This window comes from Corvus cornix, chromosome 1A (assembly GCF_000738735.6).
Source record: "Corvus cornix cornix isolate S_Up_H32 chromosome 1A, ASM73873v5, whole genome shotgun sequence".
NCBI classification, from domain to species: domain Eukaryota; kingdom Metazoa; phylum Chordata; class Aves; order Passeriformes; family Corvidae; genus Corvus; species Corvus cornix.
Genome location: NC_047057.1, coordinates 21858315 through 21885315, shown reverse-complemented (window position 1 = coordinate 21885315; position 27001 = coordinate 21858315). Strand labels below are relative to the sequence as shown.

At 38.9% G+C, this 27001-nt stretch overlaps 1 protein-coding gene across 3 annotated transcripts in view; it reads right to left on the bottom strand.

The window, feature by feature from the left end:
* Positions 1–3044: 3044 nt before the first annotated feature.
* Positions 3045–27001, bottom strand: part of AASS (aminoadipate-semialdehyde synthase) — a 30526-nt gene continuing 6569 nt past the window's right edge. For all 3 annotated transcript variants that reach the window (XM_010395489.4, XM_019283649.3, XM_019283650.3), the window contains 16 exons: positions 26798–26946; positions 25513–25635; positions 25251–25362; positions 24667–24726; positions 24506–24573; positions 20012–20133; positions 17642–17771; positions 16013–16123; positions 14625–14733; positions 14093–14233; positions 12070–12237; positions 9827–9922; positions 7841–7956; positions 7578–7666; positions 7076–7252; positions 3045–5571 (listed from right to left, as the gene is read on the bottom strand). In XM_010395489.4, the coding sequence (XP_010393791.1) occupies positions 5453–5571; positions 7076–7252; positions 7578–7666; positions 7841–7956; positions 9827–9922; positions 12070–12237; positions 14093–14233; positions 14625–14733; positions 16013–16123; positions 17642–17771; positions 20012–20133; positions 24506–24573; positions 24667–24726; positions 25251–25362; positions 25513–25635; positions 26798–26946 (1890 nt within the window). In that variant the 3' untranslated portion in view covers positions 3045–5452. The remainder of the gene's footprint in view (positions 5572–7075; positions 7253–7577; positions 7667–7840; positions 7957–9826; positions 9923–12069; positions 12238–14092; positions 14234–14624; positions 14734–16012; positions 16124–17641; positions 17772–20011; positions 20134–24505; positions 24574–24666; positions 24727–25250; positions 25363–25512; positions 25636–26797; positions 26947–27001) is intronic.

Here is a 27001-nt window from a genome sequence, read left to right as displayed (position 1 = left end):
GGTTTTGCACCTTTTTTTTTTTTTTTTTTAATCCTGTGGTCCTTGCCATGGTTGCATATTGGCTACTACTGAAGTTCAGGAAGAACAGGACTGAGATAGGACTCCTAAGTGCAAGCAAACATGCAATGTATCCTTGGTGGAGTTAAATGCCTTCAAGAATAGGATCTAGAACTATTTTCTTATTACATTTGTGGAGTTGGGGGGTTGACAGGAGTTAAAAATGTACATAACGGGCTCATTGCCCCAGGTGATGCACATTTTTGTAAGAATTGCACATACATATTTTTCGGAGTGTTCAGGCACAAATTTGGTGCATACAAATGTGTGTAATGGTTGTGCTTTGAGAAAGGGATTATCCTCTTTTTCAGGTGGCCTGAGGGTTCCTTACTACTTCCTCTGAAGCACTCAGATTTGCTGACAACGCTCCATTTGCACATCTAGGCTAATAAGGACAGCAATATTATATACTTCCCCCTTCTCATTCAAAAAATTATAGAAACAGTTTTTGATATCCTAATCTCTAGGGGGGTACATACCAGAGAGGTTAACTGTGATCTTATGGCCATTTGCAAACCATATTCCATAACCTTATTATATACTTCTGCACTTCACCCTATTAGCACAACAAGAGAAACTGTAGTGCTCATGTGCTACTTATTCAGCCTTTTCTTCTGGAAAACTGGCTTGTTGCCTCACATATCAAATAAAAAGCATGAAGGTGACTTCTGCTAATATATTTACAGGTTCATATAGTTGTAGATACAAAGTAATTTTTAGGCTAATTAATTCTGTTTTTTCAAGCATCTGTGGACCAAAAGCAAAAATGGAATCCCTCCTTTCTAAATTCCCATCTTGATATAACTGTTCCTTTCAACCTAAATGTTTTGCAGACATTTTAGAATTGTAATCCAAGGAATCAGCTGTCATTCAAGGTTTCTTCCAGAGATGTTTGTAATCACATTCATCATCTTAGCATGCTGACAAGTTATTTAAAACATAAGTGCTTAAGATAATCTCTTTACTCACACATATTGGTTCTGATCTAGAAAAAAAATAAGAATCATAAAAAAAATATTCTATAATCTTCAACTGTGATGGATTACAGATTTTAATAAATGCGTGTCAGTTCCTCTCAGACAAAGTCCATATTCTAATTAATTTTTTTCTTGTAATCCAAGCTACAGACTCAAAAGACATATAGCCTGCCTTTTCAAACTGGGTCAAGTGTGGAGAAGATGTTATGTATCTCTGGCAAGAAGTAAGATATTAATAAACAACATCAGGTTAAGCTTTTCTCTTTACATAGCTGTAAGTTATGTGTGACAAGGAAAACTTCATTAGTGATCTTCCTCCTAAGAAATCAGAAAAGAGTTGAGAGTTTAAAAAAAAGAAGAAAACAAGTAATTTACTATCACCAACTTTTTAGTGATTGTGATGTGGAGATTTAATACCTATGGAAAAGCTTTACAAAAATCAGCAGTAAGCAAGGAACAAAAGTCATAAAAACTCATCACTATCAGCACCACAACAAATTAGCTCAAGACCTTAGTATGGACTTCAAAAATCAGTTGACAAAACTTGTTAGCAATGTTTTATCACAGTGCTTTACCTAGCTTTACAGTTCTTTGCTATATCCTAGGATAATGTGTGTAATTTCAGAAAGGTTGAAATTCTCTGTGGTAAATGCTTACTTCAAGATGAGTTTAGCAAAGTTAAACGCATTTCTCTCTCATTCTGGAGCATAAACAAAGCAGGGCTGGGGATGAGAGGAGCACTGTTGTCTTGTTGGGGTTAAAAACAGAAATAAAGGCCCCACTGCTACCCTGAGTCTGAGGTATCATAGGTTACAGTCCTGGTTTTCACTCCCTCCCTGCAGCAAGGGGTGATGTCTGACCATCCACTTGTCACAGGTTTGTGCTTTGGTGGATTAGGATTTCAAAGGGACAAGAAAGAAGGGAAGTCTCTCTCACAATATTTGGCCACATTATGTCTGACTCCCCTCCATTTCCAAATTGAATTCTTTCCTTTCGAAGCCAAAACAAGTGAGGGGAGAAAAAAAACCCTTCTTATGGAATGGAATTCTTATGGCTTATGGAATTAATTCCTTTGTTTCAGGAAAGTCACAACCTGTGCACAGTAGTTTAGAAAGAATATATTTGAGATGGTATGATTTGCCTTGATAAATTCTGCTAGACACTCATAGCTAAATTTCTTTTTTTCTCCCCCTCCTGTTTGTAGTTTTCCAGCCTAATCACAACCACTAGAGTCCATTTTTTTCCCCCCTTAAACAGCTATTTTGCTATGAGCTTACACCCTTTTCTGGCAGTGTCACTTTTGTACTCCAGTCCCTCCAAGGGATATAATTCTCACTTGTAGGAATATCTGGGGCTGAGAGCGTGCAAAACACAGAGGCAGAGAAGCCAGTCTGAGTGTAATGGGGCTCAAGCACCTCCATCTCAGAAAGACACTGTGATCTTACATGTCATGAAGGTCTGTCAATAGCATAAATTCCAAAATGAAAAAATGAGAGACACCCAGTGAAACACTCTGTTCCTTGAAGCCCCGTGTGAACAAAAAGTTTAAGAGCCTGTCAGCACAGGCAGTGGTAGCAGAAGCCATGTATTCAGCTGACCAAAGTCCTCAAGCTGAGACAGGCTGTGAGACACCAAGGTTTCATGCCTTCCTGAGGCACAGGAGATATCATACATCTGCTATTCTGTAGCTTACCACTTCAGTAGTTGTCCTTGTGCCCAAGAAAAAAAAAGTGCTAAAAAACCACAAATCTCTTAAGATTATAGCTGAAAATTATCTAGATACAGATATACAGATATACAGATAGATAGATAGATAGATAGATAGATAGATATGGGCATGTTTAAACAATCCTTGAAGTCCTCTCCTGTGAGTCTAGCAAGCAGTATGCAAAGGTATTTCATGCACATAGAAAAGTCCATGTGTAGGCATCCTTTCAATATAACCATCTATGCCAAATCCCATTCAGGTACATCTTATTATTGGACTGTAAAGATGACGTGACAACAAAACAGAGGATTTCAGATTTATTTTTCAAGCAATATTGTGTATAAGATACAATTATCTTTCCAGTAATATGCAAAGAGAACTGAGAAGTATAATCTTCATAAAAAAAGATAGGCAATAAACTCATTTAAGTCTAAACATAGAAAACAAAATGCAGCATTGCACTGGGAAATAGAAATGTATTCCAATATAAAGTGTTTCAAAAATAGTACCAGTGTTTCTTGAAGAAAACACTGCACTGCTCATTCTTTAATGGTCAAAAAATATTAGATACTTTTTTAAAATTCTGATTTTCATCTCATACTGCATTTCCAAGGCAGAAAAGCAAGTATGGTGCATGCATATATACAGAGCCACAACTCCGTGGTTGTGTATTTGTGGGCTAAGGAAGGGAACAGAGAATTCCCAAGTAAAATCCTGGTCTCACCAAACACTGTACTGGAAGGAACCAGCAGAGACAAGTATAACTTTAAACCTTAGTTGCAGGCCATTAATGTACCTGGAGAAGGAGGAGGCAGCAGAGAGCAGAACATTCATTGCAGGCTCCATCCTTACCCCAGCTGCATATACCAGCCAGACAACAGACCAACAGCCTGTAAGGTCAGTGGGAAGCAAAACAACTTGGTGGAGACAGGATTTTGTGTGATATATGCATGGCACTGTAACAGAATCCAAATTTGGCATTACATTACAAAAGCAGTGGTTCAGTACAAAAAGTCCTTCTCTTTCACAGTAACATTCTCCCTTCATTCTCCATTCTCCCTTTGGCTCCTTTCACTTAACTCTGTTGCAGTTGCTACTTCATTGCATGTGCACAAAGAAAATCCAAATCCTGAGTAGCAAAACTTCGAGATCAAAACTTGAATTATTGTTATGGCTGCTTTTCCTACCATGCAAAACGACACCTGGAATTCCAGCCTCTCAGAACTGTGATTACAGCACTGGTTCTCAGGAAGGAAAAGGCTGTGCGTTTATCAGCAAAGTGCACTTGTGAGCAAAGCTGAAAGCAGACAGCTTCCTGCATCAGTATTCAGCTTTAGAAAAGGGAAGCTCTAGGCAGCTGCACAGGTACCAGTGCAAATACAACCTGCCCACAGCATTACACCTCACAGACCTGACTGGTGAAGTCTAAGCCATGCTTTAATTGAAAGTTAGTGCAGAAATCCCTAAGCAAAAGCCAGAGAAGCAGCCCTGAAACGAAAGGAGGCAGCTGGTGCTATGTTGCAGAGAAGCTGCACTAGGGCTGAAGTTCAGTTCTGGACTGATGTGGCTAAACTGCAGCTAGAGCAGGGCTGACACATCTGTCAGCACAGCACTCAGCAGCAAATGAGCTGTTATACTCCATCAGTCTAAAGTGGCACTGTACTGAGTAGTAGGCATAGGTTCCCAAGTGAATGCTTCAAAACCTTGAAGCTAACTCAAAAAGTAGCAATTTAAACCTCTAAACCTAGTGCATTTCAAAGCTGCATATACTACACAATGTATTCCCTTTGTAACAGTACTTAAACTGGATGAGGCATGGAGTAGAAGTGGGAAGAGTAAACATGTCATTTGGAGCATCTTCTAGGCACATTAACTGTGTTGTATTTCAGATTGCCCTTCCTAGCTGCAGAGCTCAATGCTAATGTGCTCTCTCCACAGCACAAGGCAACATGTAACAGCAGGTATTTCAATATATTGCAACCAGCTTCCACTCTGTAATAAGAAAGGGTGTGGGGGGAAGCTTGCTCTAATCTTCCTCCCTCCTCCAATTAATTTAAATTTACATTCATTATAAAGTGATTAAAAAATATTAAGATCTAGGTTTCAAATGTTTAAGAACTGAACATTTTCAAGATTTAAAAGGATCTTATTTGTTAGTAGTGCAGAATTTCTAAACTATTTTTTGCATATTGTTATTGTGAAAACGCTCATTAATATTGCTAAAGTGAAAGGGACGACCAGACTTAAATTTTAAGTATCATTTTCATCTCCATTTTTTGGAAAAATTATTTTTACCACATGAACAATCAAACTTCATCAATAGAGTTCATTACCCAGACTTTTCCACCACAAAATAATCCACTATTAGATTTTTTTCAGCTTAAATTTGTCACAATAATAACCCTATACACTTAGAAGATAAACTCTAATAACAAAAAAAAAGCCCTTCTGAGATATTTTAGAAAAAATAAAAGGAAAGATCCGATTGATGCTGAAACATGTACATGAAAGATTAACAACTCTAAGAGGAAAACATCACCATTTGTGAGTATCTATGGTTTCTACATTAAAGCCGGGTGGCAGGTTTTATGGAAGGCAACATTTGCATATGAAATGGCAAGTGCTGCCTTTAGCTGGTCCAAACTGAGATTCCAGAAGGAGGTGGGGGAACCAAAAAAAGCCAAAACTTGATTAAATCCACTGCTTTCAGTTACTGTCTGATAACGCTGTGAGTACTGTACAGAATGCCTTCTGCCCGAACACGTTCAAGTATTGGCCCATAAACATTCTTTGTCAGAGGTATGACCATGCCTTTGGCAGTTATTTCACCTGAAATAAAGGTATTAAAAAACAGTGTTAGTGCTCCACTGGGTTTATTGGAATGGCTTTGGTAGCTGCACAGTGGGGCTTCTGTGGGCAAGGTGGGAGCTGCTGTGCTGGACACGGCCAGATCCAGGCACAGGGAACCAATGAGTTCCTCAGCCACGGGTGGGGCACCTCAGGGAATATTTATTTAAGAAAGGGCAAGGTGCTGAACAGCAGTGAGGAAAGAAGTATGAGAAACAGCCCTGCAACACCACTCTCAGAGAAGGGGAGGGTGGAAGTGCATCAGGCACTGGGGCAGAGATTTCCCTGCAGCCCCTGGTGGAGATCCAGCTGGAGGAGAGGAAAAGCATGAGGAAGGAGCAGCAGAGAGACTGATCCCAGGCCCCTGTTGCCCAGCCCCCTGGGCTGCTCAGGAGAGAGGCAAGAGGCTGAGAAGTGAACAGAGAGTGAATTTGAGCCTGGGAGAGCAAAGCAGGGAGAAGGATGTTGGTTTAGTTTATCTCTTTTTTTGCATTATTCAAACCTGTTTTAATTGCAAATAAAGTAAAATAATTTTTCTTTCAAGCTGAGCCTGTTTTGCCTATTACAGTAACTGGTGAGTGATCTCCCTATCTTTATCTCAAATTAGGAGCTTTTACATCTTGTTTTCTCCCCCTGTTGAGGAGGAGTGAAAGAATAGCTGAGTGGACATCTGGCAACCAGCCAAGGGGAACCCAGAACAAATGCAAAGATCAATATGCAAATTATATAAATTTTCATTTTAAAAAATTTTTGCATATATTTACACATGCAGATTTAAAAATCCTGGCATTGTGTTCTCACACAGCATCAGTACTGTATCAAAGAATATGGAAAACAAGTTTGAAACACATAGTGGTATACACAGCTTGAACTTAATTCACAGAACTGTGAAACTGCAGTTTGATGAAAAGTATCTAAACTTCAAAAGTGTGAGTTGTTTTTTTTTTAAAAAGAACAACAACAAAAAAAACCCCAAAGTTTTGCTCATTTCAGTTAGCCAGGAGAAGAAAGTTCTAAAGATTAAGAGCAAGGAAGGGGAAATCACAGTATTTCTTTCAACAGTGATGACTAGGAGGAGTTTGACTGCTTATAACAACATGCTTAGGTAATATGCCCCAAACCTCAAATTTCATCAATCCAGAAAGTAGCAGTGGAAGTTGCTAGTTTATTCAGCACAGGTATATGTTCACTGTAGCATAATCAATTATAATTTATCATGCTAAAGGTTTCCTCTACACTAGTGTAACATTTAATATTAAATGACTTTACAATCTTTGTGGATTAAGCAGTAAATTAAGAGTTGTCACTGAACATCTGAACATCCAAACATGCAGATTAAAAATTCCTGTAAAGAAGACAGTCAGAGTCTGACAAATTTTTAAAAATATACATAAATATACTTCAGAAACACTACATATTTACTTTCTAGAAGCAGGAAGATACAGAGGATTGAAATACAGTTACTGAAGTTGGAATAGCCACTTACCATCTAGAACCATTTTAGCAGCAATAGCCGCAGGGTATCCTACTGTTTTAGCCATTGCAGAATATCCTTTGTTATCCCCATAGACAACCAGATCAATAAATTTGTCTTCCAAATGACCAGAAGGATGCCTGAGACCTATTTCACTTCTCATAACAATCATATCTCTCTCTCCAGTGCCTAAGAGAAAAGCACACAAACTATTCGTTACTTGTATTTCAGCCACATCAAGACAAGGTTCCTGAGGAGCCAGGCACTACACATTCACAGCATGGATATCAGGGAAGTGACTGAAGGCAAGGACTATTAAGGAGCACAAAATACTAGGATCAAACTAAAAGTGTAACAGGGAAAGAAAAGGATAGATTGGGGAAGTAGGGGACATCACAATACATTAAAAAATGTATCATGAAGGTTTATTAATGAAGGTGAGCAAACAAATCCAATTAAAGCTTATAAAAGATATTGCCTTGTTCCATTCAAACCCATGAAAAAGAACACATACCAAAGGGCAGCTTCATCTCCATGTGCTTTGCAAGAGCCCCTACAATGGAATCTGCTGCTGGAACCGGTTCATCTCCCAATAAACCTAACCTGGCAGAAGAAATGAGAAAGTCTTTTATCATTGCCTATCAACAGTTTCATCATAGTTTTTTTAATTTCCACTTGTTCAGCATAACAGTTTAACAGTCTCAACATGAACCAAAATGGCTGGAATTGCAAACATTTCTTCTTTTTTTAACTTTAAAAATCATTGGAACATTTTACCATTCCACTGCTTCCAGCTGATTTTTGTCCTTTTCCAGTTTGCTAAATACAGCTTCTTTAAGAACATGGTGCTCAGCAGGTGACTTAATTCCAACCAGTTTGCACATGAGCTCTTTCTGTGTTAAAACAAAAAAGGTTCATGAAGGCCTGACATCTGTTCCCACTCCATCTCATTCAAGGCTGTTGAGAACCAGCTGCTCCACTCAGATCTGTTAAAATTCAGGACTTCAGAGAAGACAGGTTATGTGTACAGGGAAAGTGAGAAAGTTTGAGAATTTTAATCACAGCAGGTGAAAATAGGGCTCATCTTTTCCTAAAAGACTTTGTACCCCACCCCTCAGCTGCTTCCCCCTACGTTTTAGTTTTATCCCTTCCTCTGGAAGCAAAGAAAGAACATAGAAACCTGCATAAACAAGGGACACTAGGAGAATGTTAGGATGAAAGAGAAGCCACCTGGAGACTGACAGAGTCAAAAACTTAAGAGATTGGATATCTTTCAGTTGGTCTACAAATGGAGAATGTCCCTTTCAGAAGGAAGGAAACAGACTGATGAGATGAACAAGTCTCTAGCAATCCTGGGAGTATTACCAAAGAACTTTCTCATTATATTTGTGCATATGTGAAGGCCATTTTGTGCTACCTAGATGCTAATTATTTCTTGCTTCATTCACAGCAAAGTGGATAATAAAGAGAACTACAAGCAAGATATGAAACAAGCAAGAACTCCAGAGTCCATTTGGAGCTCAGGTTAGCCCATATCTTCTACTTTCCTGGCAGAGTTGATAAAGGGAAAATAAAAAGATGTAAAAATATCACTAACAAAATCTTTGCTGTGAGAATAATACATTTATAGCTATTTCTACAGATTACCTAACACTGTATACTTATCACTGAGGCTTGAAGAACTGGAAATTCCAGCCATCTTTACAAAGAAAACTTGAAAATATCAACCCTAAAATTGAAAGTAGACCAAAATAATCTCAAAAGAAAAAGAAAAAAAAAAAAAAAAAAAAAAAAAAAAGTAATTCCCATATGGCCACCCAAAAACTCCTGGAGTTTGCTCATCTTCCCAATACTGTATGTTAGTCAGAGACAAGCAAGACTGTGCCCTCTTCACCTTCTAGCTTCTTGGCTCTGAGAATACTCAAGACACTCTTAACTGGAAATAATGACATCATCAGAAAAATACTGTGTTGTTCTCAGACCATCACACAGCACAAGCCTGCTGGTTTTCTCCAGATAAATGCTTAAAAAAAGCACAAATATGAAGACAGATCTGAATTTTGCTCATCTGAGTAATAAACAGTTATTCTCTCATTCTTCCCTTTTGTGTTTGCAAAAGGGAAGAAAATTTTCTCAGAAGACAGAGAAACAGACCTGACAAGTAATAAGTCATTTGTCACTGCAGCTCTGTTCACCCCATACTGAAATATGAAATTCCCTGTTGTCCACAGAGACAACCAAAATGTCGATTGTCAAATGTAACATCAGTCATGCCTTGGCTGAGATAAAGTGAGGCACACAAAATCAAGACAGAAAAGCAACATAATAGAAGATCAAAAAAATGCTTGTACAGAATTTTAATAGAAAAAAGATTTTAATATGCACAATCTCTTACTTCTTGATGCCCTAAAAAAAAACTTTTACACTGAAGATCATGAGACAGCAGCAATATGGACACTGCAAACTCAGAGCACTGAGTTGACTGTGACTAACAAAAAATGTAAGACAATTCATAAAAATATGGCCATGGCTTTGTCTGAGTCCTGAAAGCGTCCAGTGACAAACACTCCAGAATCTATCAGGGAACCTGTTCCAGCACCTTATTACAACCCTGCTGAAGAAAACTTGCCTAATTTCCAGGGGAAAAAAATCAAAGATCAGGATGCAAAACAAGATTCCCATTGCTAAGTACAGCCAAGTCTAGCAATAAGAAAACCATCAATAAAACAGAGGAAAGAAGGCAGAGTAATCAGAGTAACTCACCCAGGTTAGAGGTGGTGTAGTTGACCTTAGTAAAGGATAAGGATCTGGGTTAATTAACCCTAGTTTTACAAAGCCTCCCATAGTTCTGGAGTATCCCTGAAATAAAAGAATAACACCATTAAATACAATAATCACTTGAAACTGAGGTATTTTTCCTTGGTTTGAATGTAGTGATAGACACAACCATGGCAGTTTTAAGTCTTACTCTCTTGGGAAGTCAGCCACAATAACCTGATGCCAGTGAGGTGCCACAGAGTGGTGTCTTCCCCAGCCCCTCTCCACCCCTTCACTACTTTTCAATCTTTTTTAATGGCTTATTCTCTTATCAATACTTCCATGGCAAGTACCATTGGTTCCTGAGATCAAAGGGCTCAGCTGGCCAGCAGTAGTTGACACCCCAGCCCATCACTACAGACAGGGCTGTATCAGCCAGCGGGCCCATAAACGAACCACTGAATACAGACAGCACAAAGCAGAACTCTGCTCACCCAGTTTCACACCATTGGGATTGCGTGGACATCACATTTGCTGATTTTAAAGATAAGAACCCCGGGTGTTTGATTCTCATCTTCAGGAATATCAGACAGACAAATAGCGGTAAAATGGTATTTAAAAGTAACTGCAAAGCTTGCACAACAAAAGAAGTCTCAACTGATTTCTGCTTACTTTGGTTTGTATCCCATTAACATTCCCACACAGCTGCTGGACACCTGAGAGCACTTACATGCAAAGTGACTAGAAACATTAAAAAAGCAGAATGGAGGAAATAAAGCACCCTGAAAGAAGACTAATTAAATTAGGAGTCACTTCCACAAGCACTAGGTTATCAGCTCAGATGGCCTTGCAGTGAGATTCTTCTGGGTGATACCTCTTTTTAAACTGACTCCATTAGCTATCTAAACTTAATCTCCAAAAAGGCACTTTCAGGAGATGACTGCCTCCTCAGTGAACAGAATTGCTTTCTGGTCTGCAGCACAGCAGCATGTGCAAAGGGCCAACACTAACTTCTGCCCTGCTCAGCACTCTGTGCTGGCATGGCAAACCCTGCCCAACAACCCTACCAACATCACCCCAGCCCAAAGTGCTGGCCCTGCTTTGGGGGTTAAGAAAACAGCACTAACCACAGAAACAGCATTCTTGCAGCACACTGACAACCCCTTGGCTTGTCACCCTGACCTTTTGCAGTTCCTTGTGTTAACACATACAAAACAAGAAAGTTTTACCAGGCATCAAATGGAAGAATAGATATTGTCATATTAAGATTTCATGATGAGATAGACGCCTCCCACATGTTTCTACATTCTGAAAAAGAGATTGTATCTAGACTGACAAAAAGAGAGCTATTACAGCTTATAACCCTTTTCCCCCCATCTGGCCCTCCATCTTCTTCCATGCTTTCATCTAAGCAAGCCTCCCTCCCTCCCAGAAATAGACAAAAAATTCTGTTGTATTGCAACAGAGGAATTAAGACAAAAAGGACATACACTTCCTCAAGTTATGGATAAATAACAATAACTTAAACCCTGACATAAACTTAACAGACATAATACAACATCCATAAAAGCTTTTTCAAGCCTTCAATATGGTTTTAGGTTTATTACTCCTTAATGCATATTGACTGAAAAAATAAAAGAAAAGAAAATTTGAAAGAAAAAAATGTTTTGTTTTGATTCTGCTTTGTACACCTAACGAAAGGAAAAGAGTTGATCAGTTAGAAGGAAAACACATTTATCTCTTAACATTTTACTTAGCTGACCAAAATTATAAAGCTTCTCAAATTAAAGATTTCTAGTTACTTAATGAGAAACAGATTGATGGAAAATAATAATTTTCTGTAAAATTTTTACATTATGTTTTTCACGGGAATATAAGAAAATGGAATTATTTCATTTTTAAAAATCCTCTATTGATCTGACACCAGGTACAGAGCCAGAATAAAAAGAAGAAACAATGCAAGAAACAATGAAGAAACTATGCAAGACAACTGGCCAACTGTCTAAAAACAAATAAAAGTCTTCTTCCATTTTGCAACAAAAACCTGTTAAATACAGCAAGTAAAGCTACATTTAAAAATAATTAGATAAGTGCTTTCTGTTATCTCTCAGCTGGGATAACGGGGAGCTCATAAATAGCAAGTGCAGAGCCATAAAAGGCTGAGATTTAAATACACAGTTTTCTGGAATTTTACAACATTCATCTCTTGAGGAAAACAATAATTACTAATGATAAAGCCAAGAACTTACTTTGTATCTTAAGGTGCCCCTCAGTAAAGTGCGAGCTGTCTGAATACCATATGGCTCAGCATATTTTGTGCTGTCTCTGTTAGGAAAACCTTCAAGGTTTAACCCTGGGAAAAAGTCCATTGGAGTAACAGAATCCAGTAACGCTCCTCCAGGTGGAATATTGATAATCTAAAGTTTGTGAAAGAACAGCAAATATTATTTTGGTGCAGTCTTATTCAACTTATTTCAGAACAGAAAAGATAAAGTATGCTCAAAACCAGGAAAAACATGTTTGGTCTTGCAAGTGCAAATAAAGACCCAATCTAAATAAAGCAGTTGCCCAAGCCATTTAATCATATGTGTGCAGGAAGAGCATGCATTGTGTCAGCCATTATTAATCAAAGGTCTAAAGCCATGTTCTTCTCACACACACTGTTAATTCCTGTTGCACTTATATTAAAGTGGCAGGTTCCCATTTCATTTACATTAATGTCATTTTGGAGCATGCCCCAAACTCCACCAGTGTGAAGCGAGATTCTGCCCATGAGCTCCCTGCATTTTTGTCAAATTATTTATTACCTTGTTTAGGTTTTGCTTGGGTTTTTATATATGGGAGAGAAGGAAAACAAAAACAGAACAATGGGTGTTTGTTCATTCTTTTAAAAATTAAAATAAATCAAGTTATATTACACAGATATAACATTACTGCCCATGTGTATCTTTACTTGAGGCTACAAAGCACAGAGAGAATTCACCACCGAAGGAAAACAAAAAAATGGGTGACTAGTTCTATTATCACTCCCAGCCACAGCCTTGAACCCTGCTTCCTTCAAGCAGCTAAAGCCCAGATCTGCTATGCAGCATCAATACAAACTCATTTTCTGATTTCTAAGCAAGGGGAAGAGGTTTACTTATAGAAGAAATACTAAAGCAGTGAAGCCTGCAGAAATGCCGAAAGGCAAGACATTGTATGAAAGAATCCTACACAATGGTCAAAGACATAAATATTTAGTGGCAAGGAGGAAAAATTGCAGAATTTACTGACCAGCTCACCTAGTCCTCTCATAATAAATCATTCATATGCATGCTCTAGTTTTTCGTAGCAATGGCTGATCCAGCTCAGAATTAAGTAAGAAATATTTTAACATTTTCCAAGAACACTTTTCATCTGAAACTTTGCTGCTTTTTAAGTAAAATTCCTGAATTTCTCCTTTCTTACTTCCATAAGAACAGTAGAGCACCAAAATGTCATGACAAAATATTTTGGAAGATTACATTTCAAAAGATTTCTAAGTTTTGGAGATCAAAGAGTTTTAGGTAATTACCTAAACTTTACAGTGGTTATACAAGGCAGTCTCCTTGATAATTGCAGTAACTACTCTGAGCAAGTTAGAGTGGAAATAGATAGGAAAGAAGAAACGTGATGGTGGCTTGCAATAGCCTTGCACAAATCAATTATAAAGTTTCCATAAAACAGAAGCAGTGACATTTGTGAGGTTAAGCCTAATGACTCGTGCACAAACAGCAAAACAGAGCTTGTATAAAATACACCAAAAAGCATTTCATAAAACCCACTCAGTGGGTTACTGGTATTACACACTTCTCCAAAAGAAAAAGGAATCAAGGGTTCTGCTATGCACTGTGCAAGTACAAAATGAAGCTATTTGGGTTATGAACACAACTAGATAGAAAAGCACTCTCACCTTTGTTTCACAGGGCCAAAGACAGGGCAATCAAGTGGCAAAAGCAACACCCAAGGAATGGAAACTGAACCCAGAAAAATCAACTCCAATCCAGTGCTTTAGCCATTAGAACAAATTCCTTCCTGACAATCAGTTTCCACACAGTAAGTAAGAATTAAGGTGGCAGTGACCAGGGATCATCATGCTCCAAACATAGGACTAAGTGATTTATGCAGCTGGCTTAGGCAACTGACTGCCACTGGCTTGAAAGTAAACACAGCATCTTACAAGTCCCAACTCCTTCCTTAGCCAAATACCACCTTTTTGTCCGGTTTTAAATGAAAATGTTCGCATTACTTCACCTCTCCATCTTTTAAATACGTAGCAGGCTGAACTGTATTCAGCAACACTCCTTGTGGACTCCAGCTGAACTTGTATCTCAGAGGATTGTCAGAGTGCTCTGGAGCTGGTAGGCCACCGCAGAAAGAAGTGTACGATATAACCTGTTCGATTTATCCACAGGAAAGAAACAGTGAAGAGAAGACAGATCAGGATGCATACAGATCTACCCTGCAGAATCCCCATCAGTTCTGAAAATTTCTGTTGACATTATCCCCCAGATAATGGGGGCCAGATCAGAAGAAACTACAGGGGAGAGGGGAAAACTACAGGCACTGCCTGTAAAGGAAAGGAAACCAAAAGATACACTGGGGCAAGGCCATCTTAGTTGGTCTCACCAAGTGAATCAGTAGCTATGAAACTCAGTGCATCAGAAAAAGTAAGATGTCCAGAGTCTGTTATGCATCAGTGATGTGCTCAGTACCTGCATGGTGTTAAAAGAACAACTTTACTAATATAATCTTGGCAGAACTACACACTACCAGCTAACCTTACCGTAGCACCAACTTCCTTCGCCTTGTCAATACATTCCATTGCCAACATATGGTCAAGACCAGGATCCAAACCCATTTCACTGACCACTGTAATACCAGCAGCTTCTACACTAAAAATAACAGAAATACAGAGCCATCAGAATATCCACTATTACTGGCCTTTTATTCTGTAAATCTGTCCAACAAAGGCCCAGTGAACCTTCCCCAACACAGTAAATTCTGAGATCTGCCCGCAGCTTGTGGGAAAAAAGAAACAGAAGCAGATGTTAAAACCTGGACAGTGACAACGGACTAATAGCCTTTTAACCTTTGTTTCTCTTATTTCTCTGCAACACCTAGATGCTGGTGGAAAACAAAATTTCTACCAGATACTCCATATCCCACAATCTCCTGGACAGCATTATAAAGCACGAAGGTAGTAATGCAGAGGGCAGCACAGAGCTAGTCATAACTGCCCTAAAGAGCTCCTACAAGGAAGAGAGATTAAAAGGTCTACTTCCCCAATTACAAGTATTTGGAGGGGTTTTTTTCCTAATAGTTGCCTACAGTACCAGAGAAGTTCACTTATCAACACAAATTTATTTTATTTTCAAAATCAGTTTGTCTTTTGACAAATGAGAAGTGCCCTTTCAAAATTTCTTTTTTCCTGAGAAAAAATTACCTCAGTAAGAATGGTAGGAGAGGCCCCCAAATATCCCTCACTTTCTGCAACACTGTTTCTCTACCTGTCTAGCTTTTTCTGTTTTATATTTTGTAAAGACACAGCATGTACAATTCTCACTTCACTTGAATGCACTTCAGATTTTCCAGTACTGTGACTGAGAGGAGCACCTAGATGAAGCTCCATGCTCAAAACAACTTCCAAGCATATAATAAGTACAACAACAGAAACATTAGAGTAGTTAGAGTTGTTATCTGAAAATAATACAGTGGGCATATCCAAAAGAAAGAGCATGAAGGAGGAGATTACTGTAGATCCAACAAGCCAAGAATAAGTTTTTATTAGGGAAAGGCACGGGATGACAAACAAGCTTGCTGGTAGAGTAGGACAGCCCAACTTGAAATCAGCTTGAAATCAGCCCAGATCAAACATCTTAACAGGTGTGAGGGAAAAGGAAAAGGCACATTTACATCAAGTAGTTGGATGCAGGCAGAAAAATACATTCCATTATTTAGAGCATTAGTCTCACCAGGAATGCACTCATTCCTCCACTCTGCCACATGCACCTTTGGGAAAGTTACTTGGTCCTCCGTCACAGAAAGGGAAGCAGAAGGAATGCAGACAGCAGTAATTCACAATAAGTGTTGCAGGTGTAACAGACTGAAAAATATTCAGATAATGCACTAAAGAAGGAAGCAACACCAGGGAGATGCTACTTTCACACCTACCTCTCCTGAAGTTCTTTCATGGCTGGTGTTAAGTAGCTGGCTGTTACCAAGTTCACTTTGTTGTCAATACATTTCTTAGCAACAAAAGGATGTGCTGAATAAGGCAGCAAACTACAAATGAAGGAGAATCACGCAACATCAAAATACAACCAGTTACTTATCCTGTCACTGGGAAGATGCTCAAACGTTTGTTGAATGCCTACAAAAGAGCTCAAGTAATAGCTCAAAACCACAGTCATACCTGCCTTGCCCTGAGCAGTTTCATACCTATGAAAGTGAAACACTACCCTATCGGGACAGCATTGTTGTATGCACTCAGAAAAGGGCACTGAACAATAGGGGAGTCATTCTTGAGACAGCATCTTTTGTCACACTTCCCTGTAAACCACAAACCACTGACCTCTTTCCAAAGACATCTAAACAAGCATGCTAGAGGTTTAGAAGATGCAAAACTGCAAAACCATCCTTGAGAAAGCTTGCATTACAAAGATCTTGGTGAAGTACTTTGTGAAAAGCATGCTCTACCTGGAACGGAAACAACATTCATAATAGCCGTGGCAAAAGAAACAAAATGGCAAAGACTATGAAGTTCCTTCCCTGTATCAGTATCTGGAATGAGTTCTTTCTTAATGGGATATTCAGGAGAAAATACCAAGATGTCAGAATTTTGCCTCCTCTTGTGAACATGCAAATTTGACCCCAAGGACACATATGTTTGTGGATGCAACTGACCCTTCACACTAACAAGGGAGTCCATTTAACTGGTAAAGACTTCTGAAGAAATCAAAATCCCTTTTAAAGTTCTGATGCCCCACTACATGAGAAGGCAGTAGCCAGTTACAACTACTTACATGTACAAATATGACCCCACTTCTTGGCCATTAGAAAAAAAGTTACCATGTAATCAACTAGGAGAAAGAAGCAGCATGATTTAGGGTTGAGCCTTGTAGGAACCCAGAGTCCCGAGAATATTTCTCTGCCTGTTTTTAAGGGTTCTTACCCCCCTGAACAACACTGTTTTAGCTTCAAACCTTGGAAAAAATTACCAACGATCAGACAGGAACTATAAAATACAGTGGCGTGAATTAGGTGATAGACTACTGTGTAAGATTGTCACAGGGTGAAAAAATTAGAGGTTTTGGGCTTCTCTTTGTAGTAAATAGATAAGAGTAAAAGGTATCAAAATGGAGGATTGTTGTTGTTCTCTAAACCTTCTTCTCCTTCTTCTACTACTCCATGTTCTGCAGTAAAAGTAGTTTGGAATGACTGGATAGAGAATTCCGCAGTTCCTGGCCATGTTACTGTATAATTGGTAGGGAAGTGAAAATAATGTACATTTTTAGTAACCATTGGTTAAATTATCTTTAAAAGGCTGTGTAAATCTTGATAATTAGAGACTTCTCTCCTGCTTTCTGTGCTCTGTGCTGTACCTGGGTCACGCTAGTGGCTCTGTTCCTCTGATAAGACTTAATAAACAACTATCCAGCAACACTGAAACTCCAGGAAAAGTCTTGGTTTATCTTTGAAACTCCTTGCAAGGACTTTTAGAAAATTCTCTCCCATCAGGAGGGATTTGATTTATGGCACGGTTCAGTGTCAAGCCTATCATGTTTTACACAGAATTCTGACCTGATCACAAGGTTGTGTTTCTTCACCAAAGAGGACAGCTCTTCCTCATTCTTAAGGACATCCATATGAACTGGAGTAATATTTCTGTACTTTTTTGTCAGTTGTTCAAGTTGCTCCTTCATGACAGATACTGTTTTAAAAGTAAAACAATAAACTGTTACCTAAAGATGAAGCTAAGTCCAAAGCACACCCCTGTATAATTGTGCTATATTTCCCAAAGAGAAACAGTTGCACGCATGTTTTCCTTCACTAACAGTTGAGAAAAAATCAGGCATTTAGTAAACAAACATGTTCAAAAAAACTTACTTGATCCCTCATTCCACACAGCTATGCATTTATAGATAAATCTGGTTTAAAAAGAAATATTTCAAAACTCAGTACACTTTAACAGAATTCCTATTTACAGTCAAGAACAGCTTAATAGTTTAAAGCAAAACCAATTCACAGCAACCACCATTTTTAACATGACAATGATAGAAACATTAAGCTTTAACTTAGGTCAAGTGTAAAAGGTCCAGATTCAAGCAGACTAGTTTCAATATTTACCTATGGCTTAGTCCTACCAATCTCAAATATGATATTATAACTAAAAGGGATAAACCCAGTCTCTGCCTGCCTTCACTTCACTTCCATTGTAAAGAAAACAGGACTGAAAAAGACCCATGAGAACACAACCAGTATTTACCACCTCTGACTGGTTTCCTGTCCCAGCTCACCATGCTGCCAGCACAAGCCACAGAGAACAAAAAAGGAGTGGCCAAAGAAGACAGCAGGTGGGGCACAGACTTCTGGGGAATTAAAAGCCATCTGCACTTACCATTATAAGGAAAGCAGAACTGAAAAAGAGAACCACAGTAATACAACCAGTATTTGCTACATCTGACTAATTTCCTTTCCCAGCTCACCATGCTGCCAGCACAAACCAGAGAACACAGCCAGGAAAAAGGAATGGTCGAAGAAGGCAGCAGGTGGGGCACAAGCTTATGGAGAATTAAAAGCATCTGTGCCTCTAAGTTAGGGCCTTATTTCCTTATGCCCTTTCCACAGTCAGTGGGAAATAAACATTACCAGAGGGTGATTATACCCTACTAATCAAAGTGTACTGAGGGAAAGGGGCTAGGCAAAATCATCTACAAATTCAAACTAAAAAAAGTTGATTGCATTAAGGTTTCCCAATTTAAATTTTCATCGTTTGGATTTAAAGTGATGTAGCCTAAAAGTAGGAAACCAAGCATGGCACAGTGTTTTGTGTTTTCACACACGCTTTGTGTTTTCTGCACCTACTTGCCTGCTGTCAAATATCAAACAAGTAATATCTTCATGTCTCTTTCCTTCTGTGGTATTTGTGTGTGTGTGCTGTAGAAACTGCATGTTTTTAAGCTACCCAGATAAGAGGCAATGTTTGCTCAGTGCACGGCAACACAGATCTTCCAGTTCACCTGGTTTCCCTTCCTGCCACTGCACTGCAGGGAGTGGAGGCAACCTCTGTAGTAATGAGGGGATGGGCACTGCATATTGTTGTAATCCTTCTCTCTTCACTACTCCAGGCAGTGCTCACAACAAGGGTGCAGCTTTCCTAGATTTCCCCTCTTCTTCATAGTAAATCTTTTTTCCAGGGGTTAAAAATACTATGGTTATCACCATGAAGGGTAGCAAAAGCAGCCAAGTATGAAAGTAGCATGAAGGAAAAAAAAAAAAATCGAAGCAATAACAACAACAATCAACAGCAATAAAACTGTAAGTTTTAAGGGAAACCACCTCCCGCAATGTATCTTTCAGGCAATAAGGCAATACAGCCTGAGTTTTAAATCTGAAGTCACAGAATCAGGGTAAAGTCATCATTAAGGGTACAGAAAAGGATTACTGAGATGCCCAACCTGAAATATGCTACAGATAAAACCAAAAGAGAGGAATAAACAAGTAAGAATTTAGTGCTTATGGAAGAATCAGGGTCTGAAGTTTTATTACAATGACACTGGTTATAAGAACAGCTGTTACTTCACTCATACAGATGTCTATAAAAACATTTTCATCTTTTTGTTGTGTGAGGCTGAAAACAGAGCAAAATACCAAGAAAGTGACTGACTATCTACAAAACCAATCCCCAGCCCAAAGCAGGTTAGAAGGAAAAATACTTCTTATTTCCCTACAGGTTACACATGCAAACATTTAACTTTTAACATGGCTATGTCCTTTTCAAATCAATTATATAAATTCAAAATGCTCACAAAGCTACAAAATCCTTTTCTGCTGTGGATAATAACAAAGATTTTCTTTATCTGTTCTCAAAACCACATCCATTTAATATTTATGAGAAAGGTTCTGCCACAGACATAATATTGAAATTACAATAAACAAATTCTTACATACCAACTGTGATGTCAATGTTGGAATCTCTAGTGAGATATTCAAGCACAGGCCCAGAAACATAGCCAGATCCAAGCAACAAAACCCTCTTCTCATCACCCATCTTCAGTGACTGAGCCTGTTCCCTAGAAGGTGTTACAGGCAAAATTTAAAATGACACAGAAGGAAACTGTAAGCAGCCAAGGTTAACAGAAGAAGTATTATTTTAGTAAGTCTACAAACCAAGAGCTCTATTCAGACCAAGAGTCAAGTTCCTAGCTATCTGATCCAGGACTGTCTAGCACTGCTTCCATTCTTCTGCTGCTTAATTTCCAGCTTGTTTCGTCTAACATAAACACAACCAAGTCCATCGACACTCCCACTGCTTCTCCAATTGCTTCTAGCTGTTCATCAAAACTTTCCTCAGTTGTATTTTTCCCAATGGCCAAATTACTGTAACCTGACCACTTGAGGACTACCAATGTCATGTCAGGCTGTCAGAAAGGGATTCCAGGCTCTGCCTTGCTCCCTTTCCATCACAGGTAACTGCTAAAGTACACAAAATCATGCTGGTGAAAGCATATTTTGTGTAAGTTATACTAGGTTCATACTAGTCCATCACAGGAATGTGATAGTCAATAAAAGTCAAATAAATTTAATGCCCAACTAAGAAACCAACATTGCAGACAAGGACTCAGATTTCAAAACCATCACAGAGTGTTTCAACCTAACTACTACTACTCTCATAAATAAATTTAAGTAGATCTTCTGTTGACTTTCAATACAAAATGCATTCATATCAGATCCTGCATTTCTTTCTGCCAACCAGAATAATGCACTTAACAGTTGTTGAAATATGCCCTCAGAAATGCATAAATTATAGTAGGAATGCACATTTTGGTTGTTTATAGTTATTTTTCCTTTTAGCTTAAATTTGCATTAAGTTGTAAAGTCAGAATTGTGAAACTCTAACATATGATGACCACATAGATAAAAACTATTTAGCAAATGTTCTGGTTGGGCAAATTTAGAAATATATCCTCTGAGAGAAGGCACAACCACCCCTCCCCCACCAGGTTCGGGAAAAAATAAATTTTCCTCGAAGGAAAGTGAAAGAGATAAAAACTATTTATTTAACAAACACATGGGAAAAGGAAAATAATGCTAAATAATAAAATCTCTCGCTGTGGAGAAAAAACCTGGGAAAAAGTGTCAGAGTCCTCCCTTTGGTCTCCTGGGAGCTGGGGCTTGGCCCAGGGCCAGGCCCTCTGTGCCCGGTGGAAAGTCCTCCTGATGTGCTCTGAGGTTGAAGCAGTCCAGTAGAAAAGGGAGAAAATCCGAAATTCCAGGGAAGGAAAAGCAAAGTCCAACTCTCAGTCTCTCTCCAGAGAAAAGGAAACTGAAACAACTGGCCAAAAGCTGACTGGAAAGCAGCAAGCCGGGTGCTTCCTCGCTCCCCTGCTGCAGCTGGGAAAAACTGCTATCTCTGTGTGACCTTGAACAAGCTGCAAACTGCTTTGAAAAAGTTTTGCTCAGTTTTTCCTTCCCCCTCTCAGGCTCAGTTTAGAGGCATAGAAAGGCACAAAGTTAATTTCTGGGCATAGAGCAGCGACATGGGATACACATCATAAAGTCACCCCAGGACAGCAAATAAAAAGAATTCTTAGAGTACTTCTTATTTTTGAAGAAAGCTGTTCACTGCCCTATCATTTAATTTAATTAATGGAGAATGAGGTTTGGCTTTATTTATCCCATACCCTGAAAATAAATTTCAATAAATAGATAGGACTTTCAAAGATACAGTCTCATGGGAATCTTCATAAACATATAAGCAAGATCCTCGTTTCCCCTTTGTCCACTAAGAGTTTATACCAGCATTGCAGATTATGCCTCAGAAAGAATCCTGACCTCTAGCTGATAAGAGGATGTCCACTCTGCTGAAACCTGCTGACCTTAGAAGAGGACCAACCATATGTCTGCTAAATAATATTTGGTTCAAATGTTTTCGAGGCTTCTCATGGCATCCAAAAGTCAATGTTGTGTTTTTTCATTTCAAAAATTGCCATAACAATGATAGACAATGTTGAAGCTTCCCAGGGCAATCCCTAACAGCAAGACAAGACCGCTGTTGTCCAACCTAAAGCATGGCAGGAAGTATCTGAGTACATTTAGGGGCACAAGGCCTCGAACAATAGCACTGAAAGACTACTCTGAATGAAGAGAGTTAAATCAATACCAAATACATCTGTATCACCTGTCTGAAGCACATTCCAGCCTACTGTATCAGTACTGTCAAGTTTGAATTAAATCCCAAAAATTTCAGATGTTCCATCCTCCTTCCCTCCTATTTGAGAGACTTTTTTAAAAGTCATTCTTTTCAGATCATTAAATCTGTATTGTATGTATCAATGTATCAACTCTCCAATCAAAATTATTACTATAGATTACTGGAAATTTTTACTTTCATAAAAACTTTACAGATCTGATTTTTTAAAAAAATTAAATCATTATTTAACACAGTCACAGAAAGCCTTCTAAGCCCATCATATACTTTCATATGGCAACCCCAAGGACTTTCCTCCTCCTCCTATCAATTCTAATAGAACACCTTCCACAGCTGTACCTTTATGGGCAGGGGAAGAGAAGAATTCCTCTCCATGCTTTAGGGAGCAGAAGAGGTAGGGAGTGTTGATGAAGGGAAGATTCCTATATGAAAGCAAGCTGGATTTTGCAATCCAACTTGTAGTATTTATTAAAAACTTTTCTAGTGTCTAGAATGAAGTCACGCTTGAATCAAACACAGCATGTTTACTCTAGGACAAGCAAAAACATGAGGTGCCAAATGACCCATCAAGTATGGGAACAGAATCTACACAGCTCCAGATTATGCCTATTCTCTATAAATGAGTTTAAATAATTCAGTTATGTTAATCTATGTACAAATAACAATAACATTGTTAATGTGATGTGCCTTTGCAGCTGTGGGTGAGAAAGCAGTAGTAGCCAAGAAGCCAGTAAGGGTGCAAAGATGTAGATGAGTTTGTTTGGTAAATCTAATGGCACCCAAGACAGAACAGCCAGACTGTATGAGCTGAACTATGTCTGAAGTACTCACAGACTTGAAGGACTATTGGCAATTAGTCTAAGTAGAACCCTCCGAAACTAAACTGGACACCGCACAGTACTTTGTTAGAGTGAAAACAAGCCACATTACTCCTACAGGCTCTCAACAAGAGCTAAACCATCACACCCTAAGCAGTAAAACCCTGCTTTCATTTGCATCACCTCTGAAGGTGGCAAAATAAAGGAGGGTATTAATAGCAGGTTCTGCTTTTCTGACAGCTAAGTGAACACCACCAATGGACAAATGAATATCACACGCAACACACAGATCTGCAGAAGTATCAAAAATCTACCCACAAAAACACCCTTGGGAATGAAGTCTCCAGATTCTCATGGTGGTTCACACAAGACCATGCAAGTGATTATGGAGGAAGCTAAAAAAAAAATCAGATCATCACACTGTGTGAGGAAAAAAAAAATTTGTTATTGAAATGGCCTCTTGAGGGGGTCTATCAAAGAGCACAGAACAAAAATCACTACGAGCTGGAGCTTCTGAGAAGCAAATAGAACATTACTTAGTGCGGAAAATGCACCCATAGTTCATCATGCACAAGTTCATAACCAGAAGTCCCAAAGTTCCCAAAGGAAATTGGAGGGGTTTGAGATGCTGAAGTTAACACACTATGTTTTTAGTGCATAGTCCATGCAGTGCTTATGGTCAGACCAATTTAAGTTTTTATATGATATACAGTGCAGCTGTCACTGACCATGAACCTGAACCCACTTATTGTGAAATTAGCATTTTTCATATGTAAACTATAGATGCTTGTTAATAGTAAGGGGCAAGGGGAAGGGAAAGGATTTCCAAGTTATTTATACTTTTGTTAGCTTAATTCACTCAAGTCTACCACTGGCACGTAACTGCTGTGACAGGGTGTGGATGAAGTGGTAGCTGAAGCTGTAGGTACATGAATATAACAAAAATCTGAGAGTCTCAGAGTCTCCCCAATACATCCAGTCACAGAACAGTGCTACCCAGCACAGTACTTGAGCCATACAAGAAGTAACTAGATTCAAGGTATATTCAAGAGCCTTTGCTTTCAGCCATTCCTTTCAAATGACTGTATATTACATCCATTTCAAAAGGGCAAGGAGTAACAGAGTAATACGAGCATGTGGCTGTTTTCTGCCTCTGGTAAAACAGTTTTCATAATGCAAGAAAGAGAAAAATGATCACTTTCTCAGCTTCAATATAAGTTACTAACATGTTAATGATTTAGGCAATGTGCAATAAAGAAATAAGGAGATCATCAAGCTAGAAGACACTTAGACACAGTGCAATATAGATGCATTCCAGCAAGACACAACAATAAATGAATGCAAAAGGGGAGACAGAATGCAGACAGGGTGACTTTTTAAATCCTGAACCAAATAAACTTTAAGAACCTATATTACCTGCTCTCTCTCAGTTTCTGGATATATTGATACTTAGGTGTCAGTGCGCCATTGGATGCAATCACAGCCTGGAAACATATGAAACAAATTTTGAGGGCTTTATGTATCTCTATGTTTCAAAGCAGGGGAAGACAAGAAGAGTGCCAAACTGCAAAACTTACATCTCGAACAACAGGTGAGTAATTCTGTTTTTCAAGAGGTTCTGAGCCTTCTGATAGCAGCTGTAGAGACGAGTTACTTCAAATCAGGTCATTTTATTACCAAATATTTTTCAAAGTAAAATGTTAAGATTTTAAGTAACATTTAAATGCATGCAACAATGCCAATAACTTGTACATTTGAAATACTTCTGGCCGCAACCAGCATCTCTTGACTTTTAGGAAAATACAGGCATTCAAACAGGAGTCTGACTGTGAGGGATTGTTGAGTGCCCAAGAAAATCAGACGTATACATGTACTGCAGGGTCCAGAAGCAATGAACTACCTGCCAGAGCCTGTTTCCTGCCTACAGAAAGTGTCCTTGACAAATCTCTAAGACATCCAGGTCACTCATGTCTCATTCACATGTTGCCTTTTCAGAGGATTGCCTCAAGACTTCAAAAGCTTTTTTCTTGTTTTGAAGTACAAAGTCAGTTATGTTCTACAGCAGATTCCTTTTGAATGTATACAGGAGACCAGAAAAGCAATAAACAAGCACACCAAATTCTGAGCCTTTTACCTTCTTGTCAGATACATAAGACCTTACCATCTCTTCAATATAAGGGAAAAGCATATCCCCAAAATACTCTGTTGCTTCTATAGGAAGCTGAGCTGGCAGATTGTCAATGGAACACATCAGAATCCCTGAGCCTTCAACACTGAAAGAGAGAAAATAGCTTTTCTCAACTACTTCTTAATACCTGAAAGGTAGCACCTTTCAGAAGTGTTTTAAGTGCATGATTTTTTCAATATAACATTTCACTCTAAAAGTTACAATGGAAAACAATAAAAAGTAAGGGCTCTCCCACCTGTCATGAGTAATATGCTGGTCAGCGTCATACATACAAAATGGGTTGTCAATTGTTGTACACTCAGTCATAAATTCTATAGATCCTCCAGTATCTGCCGAAATGTCACATATGGCCAGAAGTCTAAAGCAATTAAAATAAAAAGACTGTGGAACAGAGCATTATACAAATTACTAAGAAACACAGGTATAAAAGGACAAAAGTGAACAGGAAATAAAAGAAATGTGAGAAGATCTATCCGACTTGTAGCCTCCTTCATCTCAACCCATTTAGAAGTCAACAAAACACAAACAATGGTATCCAGAAATACAGTGGAAATCTGGTGCTAGGTTTGCATTCATATCAACAGCATCCAGCTTCATGGAGAGAAAGACTGACAGAATCCATTCACCCATGATCTTTTTTCTCCATCCCATGTGCTGCTAACACCTCCCGTTCATTTTCCATCTACCAATTCCCTCAAGCTGTGCCTGGGGAGTCCTGCATGAAACTAACTTCCCCATCATAAAGGGAAGCCTGAAGAAGTAGCTGCCTCCTACCAGTTCAGAGACAGCAGGCACAGGTGGAGCATTCGTTAGCCTAATGCACAACCTCTGGCTCCACTGAAGGTTAACTCTTCAATTCGTTATTTGTCATGTGAGAGAAAGAAAGATGTCAAGAGCCAGCAGAGAAGAGACCTGATTCCTCACCAGGATACATTTTCATGTCGTCCTCAAATCTCTGACAGGGCTATTAGAGAAAGGGTGGCTCCCACCCACACTGAGAGGAGACTAACCCTTGATTTGCACCCCACATTCTATCCTTAAAACTATTTAGGGTTGTGAAGCATTTCCACTACTTGCTGCGGAAATAAGAGGTGCTAAGGAACAGTTACTGAATTTGTACAAGCCAAATGGCAGGGTAGGAAGAAGTTTCCCATAAACTCTGCTCAGGCATAGAAACTTCTACCAATACTGGTGCTGTAGGTACATTCCCAGATATCACACTTTTGTTTGTATTGGATTCTGTATGAAGATCAGTGGCAGAACTACCTCTGCAGAAAGACAGCTGATTCCTATCAGTCATTTGTACTGAGATGTTTTCAAAAACTACAAACTGTGAAAACAAGACTGCAAAGCACAAAACAACAAGAGCAAAATCAACGGGGCACTGTAAAACATGCAAGAAGGAGCAATGTAAAAGAAACAGAATCATTTACTAGATACTGTGGTGAAACTGCCTAACATTACACGTTAATCATGGTGCTGCAAAATTGTTACAAGTGAAGTGAGGTGTCTTATCTTACTTGTGTGGTAGTTCAGGACAGCCGTCCGTTGCAGCAGCAGCAGATTTAACTGGCACCAGCAGCTTCTGAGTGTCCTGCCGACTCAGTAAGCGAGGAGTATTCTGTTCCCAGTATATGCCATTAATTAAACAAGTTGTGTAGGGTGCAACCTGCAAAGAAAGTAACAGATGCCTGATGTTCTCACCTAGAACTTTAAGAAGCTGA